Raw genomic sequence first — 14,858 nt, forward strand, 5'->3', positions numbered from 1 at the left:
CTTAATTTTTTGTTTTAATAATTTCATTTGCCATTTTTGTACAGGGTCTGCATTTGGCATAGGAGAAGGAGCAGTCTTACTGGCTTTTTCTTAAATTACTGTCTAATTATTGTTACTGTCAAGAATATTTTGCAGTATCTAAGAGAAAGGAGAACACATTAAAAAATTCTCAAAATTAGACATTACATAATACTTTATTGACACTGCTGGATGTGTGACCAACTGACATTAAGTTATAGCGCATATCTTTGTGAAAATGGATAAAGAATGCAAAATGTGAAAAACAATCACCAAGCAAAGGCAAAATCCTGTTCAACCTTTATCTTGACCTTTTTTTCTTGTCCGGTTCAAGACTAATGGCTGAAGTTAAAGCCAAATTTTCACTATATAAAATAATCAATCATAGAGACCCTTTGTGATCCAGGAGAAGCATATCTTCCTTTACCTATTTATTTCTCCTGAACCAAAATGGGATCATCAGAAGACAAAGCTGAAGGAGTGAGAGAAGCAATACCAGAAAAAGATACAGATATAGTAGACTGATGGCCAGACATCACTGTTTACTCAGTCTATCGGCCTTTTGCATATTCTGATACTTAACAAAATTACTCATTTTCTATTCAGACCACTCCTTTCATTCTTCACAAGAAGAAAAATCACACTCACACCCCTACAGGTAATGCACAAAGTGTGACCATCATGTACAATCACATAAATTCAGTTTACATAAAACCTGTTCCTACTGAACCTAACACTTCTATCTCTGCTTGCTGGAGGTATCATAATGCAAAACAGAAAACAAGTACAATACCATACAAGTGAAAATCTACCAAAATCGATTTAAAATTAGTACAGCCAATTCACACCAATGGATGAGGACATGGCAAGAAGAAATCTAACAAGAACGTATACATTCCAACACCAACCGGTGGGAAACAGATGATTATACTAGTCCATCCAGATCACCCAAGCATTATTCTTTTGTTATTTTGAATGCCAACTGCACTTAATGGTGCAAAGACGTAAGCTAACTTCTACAATAATACAAAACTCCTTATAGTTTCCCAGAGCACCACCCCACGATGGATGTCTATCATTTACATCTCCAATTAGGAAGCATGACTGAGGGAGTCAATGAAAAACCTGAAATAGGTTATTATATAAATCAATCAATCAATGGTACATTTTTTCCCCTATATCAGTTCATAACAGCCACTGCCAGCAGAGGAGCATATAAACTGATATATATTTGGGGAACATCATGGCAGAAGTATGGCATACTGCTAAACATGACTCCCCATTTTTTGTTGACCATAAGGGGTTCTACAAAATTTACATTTCCTATAAGAAGGAGTATTTCTTTTTTTCTATCTTCACATCTTCAGCTGACAACCCTTATGGGCTGACTCAACATACTATAAATCCAAGAGTTCTCCAAATGGAAATCAGCCAGCAAAGAGACAAGTTAAAGGAAAAGGTGATCTCTAATTAAATATGAGGGAACAAAAATAAAACTAACATACCTAAATTCAGAGATGTCAGCAGAAAGCAGGAATACATTTACTTCTCGCTTAAACATTTGGGGATCAGAAAACTTCATAATTGCAATAAGCAAACTATTTCACATTTTAGTTGTAGCTAAAATAAAACTCTTAGCACATTTAGTAGTATTTAAACCTGATACTAGAAAATGGCACACTGTTTCCAGCAACAGCCTGCCTAGTGTTACATGCAAAAGCAGCTAGGTCAGGTGAAGAAAACTGCAGATGATATTTCCAATTGTAATACATTTTATGCAAAAAACATAAAATCCCTTGACATCTATGCAACGAGTCAACATAAAGACCTGGCAAAATAAACTTGACAGATGATATAACTCTATCCAAGAGTTTGCAATGAGAGTCAGCACCCGAAGACCACACTGGAGAACAGTACTCCAGACAAGAAAGAGGAGTTAAAAAACACTGATACAATAGCTTTATGAAACATTCAAAAACATTTTCTGCAACATACCAACTGTTTAAGAAGGAAAGAATGTTTCTCAAAAGTCAGCTTCTTATCAAAAGTTACAACTAAAATCTTGAGTGTCACTGACATTTAAAACCATTCCATTTTATGTACCATTTTTATTTAAATCAGGATGCCAAGGTAACTATCTTACTTTGAGTTTAAGAAAGGTCAAGCTTTATAATCACTGGCCAATATACCATTTAAATTTCTACTAGTTTCAAATACCTCTACAAAGCTCACACACATAATCCACACATCCTGTTTTGAAACTTCATTCTAATTTCTCTTATGGCACCATACCTGCCAAAAAAAAAAAAAAAGTTTCATAATTACTTTCTAAAAGAATACCCTCTTTGTGAAGAAAGGTCCTATTTGTAAGGTCTGTCAGAGGGTTTGACACCTGTGTCCTAGGGGCATAACTGAGTAACATCACTTCTGGGTTCAAGTCATGATGTGTACCAAGGGTTTGTCAGGCAGAGGATCCAGAGGATCAAGAGGAACAAGAGGATTCAGGGGAGATTCAAGGAGATTACCTACTGTACCTGATTGAGTTATATCCTTCATGTGTTGCCATACTTCAAGTAATCCAACATTAAGAGTGCATGGGAAAATGTACTTTAACCTCCCAGTGCCCTGGAAAGTTTACCAAAAGTCCCCATAGGATATGATACCCATAATATGATTCATCGGAACTTCGCTAAGATGGACCTGTATACCCGAAAAAGTTGTCCTCTAGTTGGAATTTTGACACTGTTTGTGCACTGGATGAAGCAAAGGAGTCAGTAACTGTCCCATACATCACATGTTCTCCAATCGCTGGGCTTGTGGCCCATGCAGTGAGTAGGAACCTCACGGTATATCCCACTGCTGGGCTAGGTTCAAATATGATGTCAGAGAAGCACCCAGCTACCAGAACCTCTCAAAGTTGCAAATGGTAGTTAAGTGAACACTGTACATAAGACTACAAGATCTACACACTAATTCTGTATGTTTACTCTCTTGTTGAATAATAAAAGAGTTTTGCTAGCTCCAACCTTATCTCACACCCTCCTCTAAAACCTCATGTAACCTGCTAAATATAAACTGTTCCAGGTCATGCAACATGGTGGCAGCAGACAAGTATCAATCTATAATGCCTGCAGATGTCATACAAAATTTTCAAGTGCTACAGAACACTTCAGATGCAATTAAACTTGCAACCACAAGTCACCTTCAGCAGAGGCAATTTCTCTTCCTATGCATGTCTTCATGTGAAATGTGCCTGTATGAAGACTAGTGATCCAGTATTAGCCTAGCACATTTTAGCCTTGCAAGTGTACTCTGTTTTGCTAAAGACTGCTCTGTAAGTTAGACTAAGCAATGTCTGCTTACAGCATGCTTCCAGAATTTAAGCTAAACCTATGGTAAAAGTAACAATCATGACTGATGATGGTAAATGCTACTGTTATTAGGCTTGTGCCTGGCATCAAACCCCCTCAACATTTCAGTATATGCTCTAATGTTTTATAAAACTGGAAGATTTTTAAGTAGTATGAGAAAACTTAAGTCATTCTCTCCCATTCATATAACCAGCTGAAGTGCAAGTTGCTCTCTTCCTACACACCCTTGCTGATGATGCAAACAATGGTTTCCTTACTAGTGATGACAACATTTCTCTGTAAATTTATTAGTATGCCAAGTCTTGTGATGTCTGCTCCCCACACTCAGTCAAACAGGGTGAGGAACCACTGTACATGCAGGATGTCCCCTCTTGCCTCTGGAAAAATGTGGGTATGTACTTATATGTGTACAATTGAATGAAGACATCATCTAGTTATTGTGGATTATTGCAGTCAATTCTTTGAGGTAAATATTTGTCAGAAATTACTTCAGAAGCAGTCATAAAGTTACAACATTTTGCCTGTTATGGTATTCCAAACCCTGTCATTTCAGACAATGATCCTCAGTACTCCCTTTATGAACTTGCCCATTTTGCAAACAACTGGGGTTTTTCCCATGAACAAATTAACCCCAAGAACATGAGGACATGCAGGAAAGCCAAAGAAGATCCATACATAGGCCTTCTCAACATTTAAAATACTCCCAAAGATGAAATGGAAACAAATACAGTACTACATCTTATAGGTAGACATACTAAGACTGCTCTGCCAACAGTAGCTGAACACTTTATGCCTTCCAACATTCAGATGGGAAAGGTAAGAAAACAAATTAGAAACAAACACTTTGCAGTGGATCATGGCCATACATAATGTAAAAGTTTGAAACCTTTAGCTGTTGGTAGCATAGCTCAAAGTAGTACAGCCATTTGATACGACAAGAAATAGTGGAGGCAAGGAACTATCTGCAAGAAGTTTAATCATAGTTACAAAGTGTTAACTGACAATGGTAAAACTTACTGGAGAAATCATCAATTTTTAAGAGATTCTGCAAAATCCTGAGAACAAGAATCAAAAATGCAAGCTCCAATGTCCCTCCCAAACTTGGTTCCTACTGACAATCCTGATGATAATGAAAGATAACACCCCAGCCATGTTTCTTAAATTGATGTGACTACTAATCACAATACAGTATTTTAAACACTTGACCTGGTATAATGGTAAAACCTCCAGAAAGGTTGAATCTCTAATTGGCCATGTTCAATATTTTTCTTCCTATATGTTATAATGTACTGTGTTAATATCTGAAAAGAAATTTGAGCATGTCATTGAAAATATCCTGTCAATTGTGGTTATACAATTATGATTTATGTTACTTTTTGCTTCCATGTGATTTTTTTGTTCCTGGAATGGAATGATGATATAATTTCAAGTTTTTCTTTGATATTTAACCTATGTTCATATCATTCAGACCTTTGAGACTCTAATCTTGTTTATCTCGAGCCCTCCCATGAGAGATGCCTGAACTCAATAGCAGACGGAAGTGGAATGCAGACTGACAAGTGGGTGGGGTCTCCCCCTACCTGTTGGTAAACTACCTAGTTAACAAGTTTGGATAGCTGTTTCCAACTTGTGCTCAGAGTAAAATCCCTGTGCAAAGAATGAAAATTTGTATTTGTGTAGGAACAAATAAGAAAGTAGTTGAAGTATTAAAGAGAAAAGAAAGAGAGTATAGAAAGAAATTTTTATTTAAACCATTTCCATGGTTAAAAAACTGTCTCCCCAGTCACAAAAGCTTCAGCCTAGAATATATGAATTCTACAGTGTAGCCATGTGACTTTTATAAGGCATTCTCGCACTGAGAGGGATCACATAGTATAAAATTGCATAAAAATATGCTTCTGTTGGGTTTAAATTACTGTCTACTTTTGTTGAAATAGCACTACAGGTAACTAACACTGCAGACAAGACAAAAAGAGTTTGGTTATAATCTGAAGATTAATGTCATCATCCATACTGTACAATATTTGTCAATGAGTCACCCCAGCCTGTGCCAGTAAGTGTTAAAGCTACCTATCTGTTCACCTTAATAAAGGTAGTAATTTAGGGTGAAAAATAAGAATAAAATTTTAAGGCCAGTGGATGCCACTCATTTTTCCCAGATACTGTGAAAAGAAACAAACATTTCACCAGTGCACTTCATTATCGTAATTCAGATATAAAATTATGACTCAAAAGCATATTAAATTGTTCTCTACCTACTTAAATAAGGATAACTTATATTAAAGTAAATAAACAGAGCTACAATTCCCACCTATGAATTCAAATGCACACCAATAACTCACATTAGACAAAAAGTCATCAATAAACTAATCCTTAAGTATGCAAAAACACTGAAGACATCAAAAATCACATTACTGTACCTTCTATAGAAAATTAAAAGATTGATAGGATGCAGCACAGCAACACAACAGCTTTCAAAAGCAACATACCAGTATATGAATCAAATATATCCTGAATATTTAGAAAGAGCAACAAATTACCAGAGTACCTTGATGGAAATCTTGGTACCATCTGCAAGTGGAGTTCCATTAAATTCAATCGTCTCAAATACGACTCCTTGTTCTTGGCCTGTAGTCTTTACAATTTCCGTTAGATTCCATGTAAAGCTTGACATTGGAACAGAAATACGTTTCTCTTCAGGTACGTTGTCAATTGTCCCAGTATCATTCACATCATCAAAAAGAATCATCTGAAATGAAAAAATATCATGAACTCTTCGAAGATCCTTTATATTTCAAAGTTCAAAAACTTTTCAAAGATATTTTTCTATACTTTTCTCAGAAGATTAGACTTAGCCCAGGATCCACAGATCTCTCTTGAGATATGTTTGTGGATAGGCAACTGTGAGATACAAATGGGGATTAGTAATGGTGGGAGGAGACGAGTTGCAAAAGTGTAAAAGAGTGGTGAAGGGTCTGAGTGAGAGCTCAGTTGTTAAGGGAAGGGGAAGTAAATGGCTGCAGGAGGGAGGGGATATTACAAAAATTTAGATTTTTTTTTAATAAAAGAAAGTCAACAGCTTAAAAGGAAAATAAAACAGATTGCTAAAACATATTTTTAAGATGTCAAGATTTTAATTGTGTTTTTCAATAATTTTAAAATTGGCAATCTATTCAGGCTAAAAGAGCCAATGACTAGAGAATTGTATTCAATGACTGCATACAAACTTTAGTGTCCAAAGTGTAGTCTGGATTAAGAAGGTAGTCAAATGAAAGTGTTGTCTATCAAAGCTACCAAAACTTTTGAACACAGAATCATAAATTCAAAGACCTCTTTACTTCTAGGTAAGCCACCTTGGTCCTTCATAAAAGAACACTGTCACAGCTTGTGCAACATAATCTTTCTGATTTAGGTATTTTATGTAAAGCTCAATTTGCAACCCATCTAAGATTATGCAAGACTTTTTATATAGAGAAACAAATTAAGTTTGATTATAGATAACTCTGCCCTCAGCAGGAAAGTATTTTAAATTTATTTTTTATAATTTTCAATGTGTGTTGATTATATATAATTTTATGCTTTTTGGTATAAATGTGTCTTGACTTAAACAGACCCTGAAGATGGACAGTTGTCCAAAATGTTATCTAGAGATTGAATATAAGAATATTAAGGTTGGTTTTTGCATTGCAGTTCCTCACCCAATTATGATTTCCCTCATCTCAACATTAAACATCTGTACAATCATCATCATCAAAAAAAATGGCTGCATTATGCGAATTGATTTTATACTGAGTTTTCTCAGTTCTTATAATACGTTTCTCCTGCACATCACTATTGGTCAATAATTGGCCAATGTTCATATTTCAATGGATGAAACAGCGTATTTCTTAGAGCAGAAATTCTTTAACTATTGCAGTAGGTTACTGAAACCTTGGATGTAAATCCATAGATTTTTCCGATAGTATTTTCCAGTGGTATTTCTTCTTATTCTTTTTTCCTGACATCTATCTGGTATTTCTAGTACTCTTTTCTGTTGACATGTTATGACTAGCTAGATGGTCACCTTCTGGACATTGAGACGAGTCTGGATACAAAGGACACTCATGGCAGTATATACTGTATAGGGGTCTTGGATCAGGTCGATTGTTCATTGGCTGCCTGAGGTGATTCTCCTCGGGTGAAGCCTCCTCTCGCGCAGTGATGGTTGTGCGCGCTCTTGCATGTGAGCGCTGGGGTGCACGTTATAGTGTGTATTTATTAGGAGAGTTGATGCCTGCAGACTGGTTCGCTCATCCGGGGTGCCAGTGGGTGCCACCCTTCAGACGCTGGGAGGAGGAAGGTCTCCTGTGTGGTATCGAGACTGTGCTTCTCTCTCCCTATGTGTAGGACTTCCAGGAGGCATAGGCAACTATGGCCAATTGTTTGATCTATTATTTCTATGTTAGGGATAATGTCATTCCTTTTTATTCTCAGGTTATGGGAAGTTCTGGCATGAGTAAATATAGCACCCTCCTGGGCATGACAGGAGCAACATAGTCTACCGATGCAAATGCCCCATCTGAGAGTGCCTCGGTTCTTACATCAGTATGACTACCATGCACTTCTCCAAGAGGATCTCCTGCCACGCCCAGGAGGGTGATATATTTATCCACACCAGGACTGCCCATAACCTGAGAATAAAAAGGAATGAAATTATCCCTAACATAGAGATAATAGACCAAGCAACCAACCATCGCCGCCTGTGCCTCCTGGAAGCCCTAGACATCAGGAGAGAAGCAAGAGGAGGCTTCGCCCAAGAGAACTGTCTCAGGCAGCCAATGATAAATCGACCTGATCCGAGACCTGTATATGTACCGCCATGAGCACTGTATCTCTAGACTAATCTCAACATCCAGAACATGACCATCGAGTTGGTCGAAACATGTTGACGGAAGAAGTACTAGAAATACCAGATAGAAGTCAAGAAAATGAAAAAAGAAGAAATACCACAGAAAAATAACATCTGGAAAATCTACGGATTTACATCCTAGGTTTCAGTAACCTACTGTAATAGTTAAAGAATTTCTGCCTTTATTCTGCTGTAAGAACTGCTTTATCCATTGAAATATGAACATTGGCCAATTATTGTCCAATACTGATGTGAAGGAAAAAGTGAATATGAAGAATTGAGAAAACTCCCTATAAAATCAATTTGCATAATGTAGAGCCATTTCATATAACAAAATTCGCTTTCTTCTTGCCTCCTTAGGAGTCCATCACTTTTCTCACTATGTGCGCTGTTTCTAGTGGCACTCTTCTGCATGAGTCCTGGAGCAACTTCGACATCTAGCTTTACTAGATTCCTTTTCATGGATCTTGGGATTGTGCCTAGTGTTCCTATGATTATGGGTACAATTTCCACTGGCATATCCCATATCCTTTTTATTTTGATTTTCAGGTCTTGATACTTATAAATTTTTTCTCTTTCTTTCTCATCTACTCTGGTGTCCCATGGTACTGCGACATCAATGAGTAATACTTTCTTGTTAATTTTGTCCGGTCTATTGGCACATATCATCTTATCTGTTCTGATACCATAGTCCCAGAGGATCTCTGCCTGATCGTTTTCCATCACTCTCTCAGGTTGGTGTTCGTACCACTTATTGCTGCAAGCTAGATGGTGTTTCTTGCACAGGCTCCAGTGGAGAGCTTTTGCTACTGAATCATGCCTCTTTTTGTACTGGTTCTGTGTAAGTGCCAGACATTCACTTGCTATGTGGTTTATGGTCTCGTCTTTCATATTGCACTTCCTGCATATGGGTGAGATGTTATTTCCATCTCTTGTTCTTTGGACATATCTGGTTCTTACAGCCTGGTCTTGTGCTGCTGTTAGCATTCCTTCTGTTTCCTTCTTGAGTTCTCCCCTCTGTAGCCATTGCCAATGTTTCATTGCTGGCCAGTTCTGTAGTCTGTCTCATATACTGTCTGTGCATTGGTTTGTTGTGCCATTCCTCTGTCCTGTTTTTCATTCTCCTGTCCCTGTATATTTCTGGGTCTTCATCTACTTTAATCAGTCTTTCTTCCCATGCAATCCTTAGCCACTCATCCTCACTGGTTTTTGGATACTGCCCAAGTGCTCTGCTCTCGATGTTGACGCAGTCCTATATGCTTAGTACTCCTCTCCCCCTTTCCTTTTGTGTTATGTATAGTCTGTCTGTATTTGCTCTTGGTGTAGTACTTTGTGTATTGTCATGTGTTTCCTAGTTTTCTGGTCCATGCTGCAAAGTTCAGCGTTCATCCACTCCACTATTCCTGCGCTGTATCTGATTACTGGACTAACTAGAAGAGTTGAACGAATAATCTTCAAGATTAATTCAACCAAGGCTGCCATCATATTCAACAAAATATTATCATTATGATTATGATTCTTATGATTATTATTTTATTATGATTATTATGATTATGATTATTTTTAATGCTGCTACAATCCCATTCAGTTTAAAATACCCTTTTTCTATACTTCTGATGTTGTCTTTTTCTTCTTTTGGAAGACTGAAGATGAGTTGTACTAATTCTTCTGCTGCTTCCAAAAGAAGAAAAAGAAACACATCAGAAGAATAGAAAAAGGGTATTTTAAACTGAATGGCATTGTAGCTGCAATCAAATTCAATAAAATATGCATAATGAAGGGTTACTTCCAATATATTTATTATTATTATTATTATTATTATTATTATTATTATTAGTTATTATAATTATTATTAATTATTATTTTTATTAATTATTATTATTATTTTTAATTAATTATTATTATTATTATTATTATTAATTATTATATTATTATTAATTATATTATTAATTATTATTAACTAAAAAATAACATACATTCATAAAGTAAAAAAAAAAAGCACACAATAGTATCAACATAAATCTGAAGATAGTGCAAACAGAAGGAAGAGAGTGAAAAGAGCCTGTTAGCACACTACAGATGGTACTAAAGGTTCTTTGCAGTATCCTTCAGTCCAAAGTACACCACTTTTTGCAGCTTACTTTTCATCCATTCTATTGGTCCCTTCTAACTTAGCTCACCAACTTGTTCCAGTTTTCACCAAGAAGAAGAAGAAGAAGAAGAAGAAGAAGAAGAAGAAGAAGAAGAAGAAGAAGAAGAAGAAGAAGAAGAAGAAGAAGAAGAAGAAGAAGAAGAAGAAGAAGAAGAAGAAGAAGAAGAAGAAGAAGAAGAAGAAGAAGAAGAAGAAGAAGAAGAAGAAGAAGAAGAAGAAGAAGAAGAAGAAGAAGAAGAAGAAGAAGAAGAAGAAGAAGAAGAAGAAGAAGAAGAAGAAGAAGAATTGACAAATATATAGTTATACATAACACAATAATAACTTCGCCAATGAAACAGATTATTGGGGATGCCCTATCAGGATAGTTCTCAACAATGGCCTCAATCATCAACATCCAAGCAGCAGGAGAATATTCCAGCAACAGTAAAACAAAAGCTCTGAAGCACGTGGTATGAATGCCACCAACTCTCTACCATACAAAGCTTAATGTACATCCCTAGTTTTCTTGCTGCATTAGAAGTTTGAAGTGCTGTGAGACAAAGCTATGAGTAAAATGGTAACAGTCAGTAATGTCAATGATTCAGAATGATTTAAAATCATGCATAGCACACCACAACATAGGAGTACAATACAAAACCATATCATTCCATAAAAAACCTCAAATACTGTATTAATAAAAACAAATCTGTGAAAGTACAGTAATAAAAAAAGCAATAACTACAGCTAGCCTGGCTGAGTTTTGTTCTCTTTAAAGCTGATTAACAGAATTAAGCTGATTAACAGAATTATAACTTACCTATGTAACAACTATTCATATATCTGCACAATAATGAAATGCTACTAGGCAGGAGGAAAATTTCACTTTTGGAATTTTCCGGCTGACTGGTGGTGATCTGGGGAACTACACAACTGGAAAATAGCAAATTTTAAAGTAATTTGTAGGTTTCCTAATACTGTGTACAAACCTGAAGTTCTTTACATAGGATTTAGCATGTAAACACTAACTGGAACAGTCACTCAAACTTATTGACCAGCTAGTGAACTACCAACAGGCAGGGGGAAGCCCCGCCCACCTGTCGGTCAGCACTCCACTTTGCTTTCCTGCCCTGGCACTGGAGTGAGAGGTGGATGAGGTAACCATTCATGTACACAATTTCAGGTTTGTCGTATGTTAGGAAAAATACAAATTGCTTTTAAAATCTATTTGTTCCTGCACAAATACAAAACTTCCTTCTTTACATAGGAAACTTCCTACACAAATACAATCCAACTTCCTACACAAATACAATCCTTCCTTCTTTACACAGGAGACTTATCTAGTGGTGGGAGGACTCTGGGTACTCTCTGAACCAACTGGTAGGTTCGCCCAACCTGGGGTGTTACCTTCCTGGTCCATTTACAAGCAGAGGAAGGGACCCTGCACCTGTAGTATACTGCAACCTTCCTGATCTGTTTAGGAACAGAGGAAGGGACCCCGCATCTCTACCATACACCGCATATATGGGATGTAGCAGTTTCTTGACTTCTGGACCTGTAAATAAAGGGTTTATATGCCCTTAATCAGGCTGTAAGAACCCATACTGAAATGTCAGAAACAATAAAACAGGTAAATATGATCAATAAGTTTGCTTTATTTTCTGTCCTCTCCCCTTGTGTAGAGAGGAGGGAGAACTTACATCCCTTCATTGCCAATGGAAAGACTGGAGCCAAGCCAGATAGCCAACCTGCACTCATGTCCATCCAGCTTGTATACAGAACTGCATTCTGACTCCGTTTACTCGAGAGGAAGAAAAAGAGAGTCACTCCTATCCTGTATCATGCCAACTAGATGCTTAGATGGGGTGGTTCCTACCTAAAGGGAGCTGGACTCGCTATCCTACCAGTTGAGCAGCCACTACTGGTCCAAGAAAAGTGTGTCCAAGGCTAGTGGGCAACATTCAACAGGTAAAACAATGTGCAGGTGATCATACCCAATCACCTCTCTGCACGTAACACCTGAAAACCTGCAGGTTCCTACCCGTTCGCTTCCAAGACTGATACAATTAGCCTACATACTTCCGCATGAAAACTTTGGGAGAAAGCGCGAAAGCTTCCTATCCTAGCCCCAATCCCTATCCAGCTCCTGCCTCTTGGAAACCTCTGAAGAAATATGAGAAAAGGGGAACAGTCTCTGGAACCCTTCCCTGTCTAGTAGAGGCACGGCCTCTACCAGGTGAATAAGGCCATGAACGACCATCAAACCAAGTTGACAATAAACCCAAGGGGTGTGAAGAGCTTACACACCCGGGAAAACGTGGGCAAAGGGGGGACCACATGGGGCCCTGTCACTTCCCTGGACCCCTGCAAGCCAAGGATCCTTTGCCGGTAGTCCAGGTACCTCGGCTGGCCTAGACAGCCTGGCTAGCTAGACCAGACTGGCACCCCTGACTTCCATGGAAGCCCAGGTAGCAATTGCACCCATGCATGGAGCATGGGTGGTGGCAGGAGGTCCTGTAACAGTGGTCCAAGAGCCTTAACTGGACCAGTCAACCTGGATAACAGTTCCACCAGTGAATGGAGCACGGGTTCCAGACCAGTGTTACTGGAGCCTTGACTGGAACGGTAGCCCAAGGACTGGATGACCCCAGAGTAACAGTTGCACCCACGCACAATACCATGGGTGCAACATTACCGTTAGTGTGAGCCAAATCCCTTGCTGGTAGTCCAGGTACCTCGGCTGGCCTAGATAGCCTGGCTAGCTAGGCCAGACTGGCACCCCTGGCTTCCATGGAAGCCCAGGTAGCAATTGCACCCATGCATGGAGCATAGGTGGTGGCAGGAGGTCCTGTACCAGTGGTCCAAGAGCCTTAACTGGACCAAAGTATATCTTAGTTTAACCAGACCACTGAGCTGATTAACAGCTCTCCTAGGGCTGGCCCGAAGGATTAAATTTAATTTACGTGGCTAAGAACCAACTGGTTACCTAGCAACGGGACCTACAGCTTATTGTGGAATCCGAACTACATTATGACGAGAAATGAATTTCTATCACCCGAAATAAACTCCTCTAATTCTTCATTGTCCGGTCGGTAAGTCGAACACTGGGCCAGTCAACCTGGCCAGTAAATGGAGCACGGGTTCCAGACCAGCGTTAATGAAGCCTTGACCGGAATGGTAGCCTAGAGACTGGATGACCCCAAAGTAACAGTTGCACCCATGCACAAAACCATGGGTGCAAAATTACTGTTAGTGTGAGCCAAATCAGTCCTCTTCCTGTACTCGCAAGTATCGAAAGAGGAAGGTAAGAGGCAATGGAAAATTCCACAATAGCTGTCACTAATGAGCAACCTGATCAGACCAGTCGATAGTGCCCAAACCACACAACTGGGTTGTGCTAGCCCCTCTCTAACAGCCCCAAAGAGCCAGAAGAAGAAGGGACAAAGTGCTACCCTGCCACCATGGCCATCCCAACTATGGAAGGACTGGAAACACCAGCTCCCTGAAAATTCAATTCAAAATAGAGTATTTGGGAACTGAATGAATGCGCACATGGCTTGCACTAACCCTTCCCCATACGATCCTGAAAGACTGCTAAAGAAGAGTAGAAGTGTTCTACTATCACACAGGTTGCCCAACCAAGGAAAGGTAGGGAGAACACCCCTGGAACACTGGCAAACCTAACCTGACCTGTAGGTTGATTAATGAAAGCCAACGATCCATGCAAACGAGCAGGGCAAACCCGTCTTTGCGCAACCCCGAAGTACTGCGGCGAGATGGGATGAAATGACTTCTGTTACTACGGTCATCTGACCATAGAACACTCCAAACTCTTTGCCAAATGTAAACCTACTCCACAGACAGGGAAAACAAGGAGAAAAAAAAGCCGCTAGAAGGATCGGTGCACTACTTCTCTCAGAGAGAGAAAGAGAATTTGACTCGAAGCAAAATCAAGAGCTTAGAGAGAGAGAGAGAGAGAGAGAGAGAGAGAGAGAGAGAGAGAGAGAGAGAGAGAGAGAGAGAGAGAGAGAGAGAGAGAGAGAGAAGGCAAAAAGAACCTTAAGTTTAAGGGAATGGCACTCAGTGGCACCCCTGAATCATCGACAGCAATTGATACTCCTCTCCCTACCCAAAAGGGAAAGGTGAACAGAAAGAAGCTTGATAAGCCTTCTACCATGGGGCAGACTCCTCCCCCACCTCTAAACTCGTAGCCATAGTCAGAGTGGAGGCAAGGTTCATAAGATTGATGTAGATGATGATGACGAGAACACCTCTACCTCCTTCCACCACTGTCGAAACTCGCCTCGTCCGCAGAACTGTTGGAGATCACAGAAATCAGAGAAATAAGGCTACATAGTCTATTTCCAATTAATACAAAGGAAGGGCGTGATAGCAGGATTACCTTAAATAAGGTAAATCTTATTGTCAAGGAGCTTCCAAGTGACTAAATATA

At 38.9% G+C, this 14,858-nt stretch overlaps 1 protein-coding gene across 1 annotated transcript in view; it reads right to left on the minus strand.

Moving 5' to 3' along the window:
• The window catches only part of LOC136852862 (glycosylated lysosomal membrane protein-like), a 61,191-nt gene that overhangs the window by 29,286 nt on the left and 17,047 nt on the right, over nt 1–14,858 (minus strand). Inside the window, exon 3 of the mRNA XM_067127770.1 lies at nt 5,938–6,138. Coding sequence (XP_066983871.1) covers nt 5,938–6,138 — 201 coding nt within the window. The remainder of the gene's footprint in view (nt 1–5,937; nt 6,139–14,858) is intronic.

Source organism: Macrobrachium rosenbergii, chromosome 3 (genome assembly GCF_040412425.1).
Source record: "Macrobrachium rosenbergii isolate ZJJX-2024 chromosome 3, ASM4041242v1, whole genome shotgun sequence".
In the NCBI taxonomy this organism is placed as follows: domain Eukaryota; kingdom Metazoa; phylum Arthropoda; class Malacostraca; order Decapoda; family Palaemonidae; genus Macrobrachium; species Macrobrachium rosenbergii.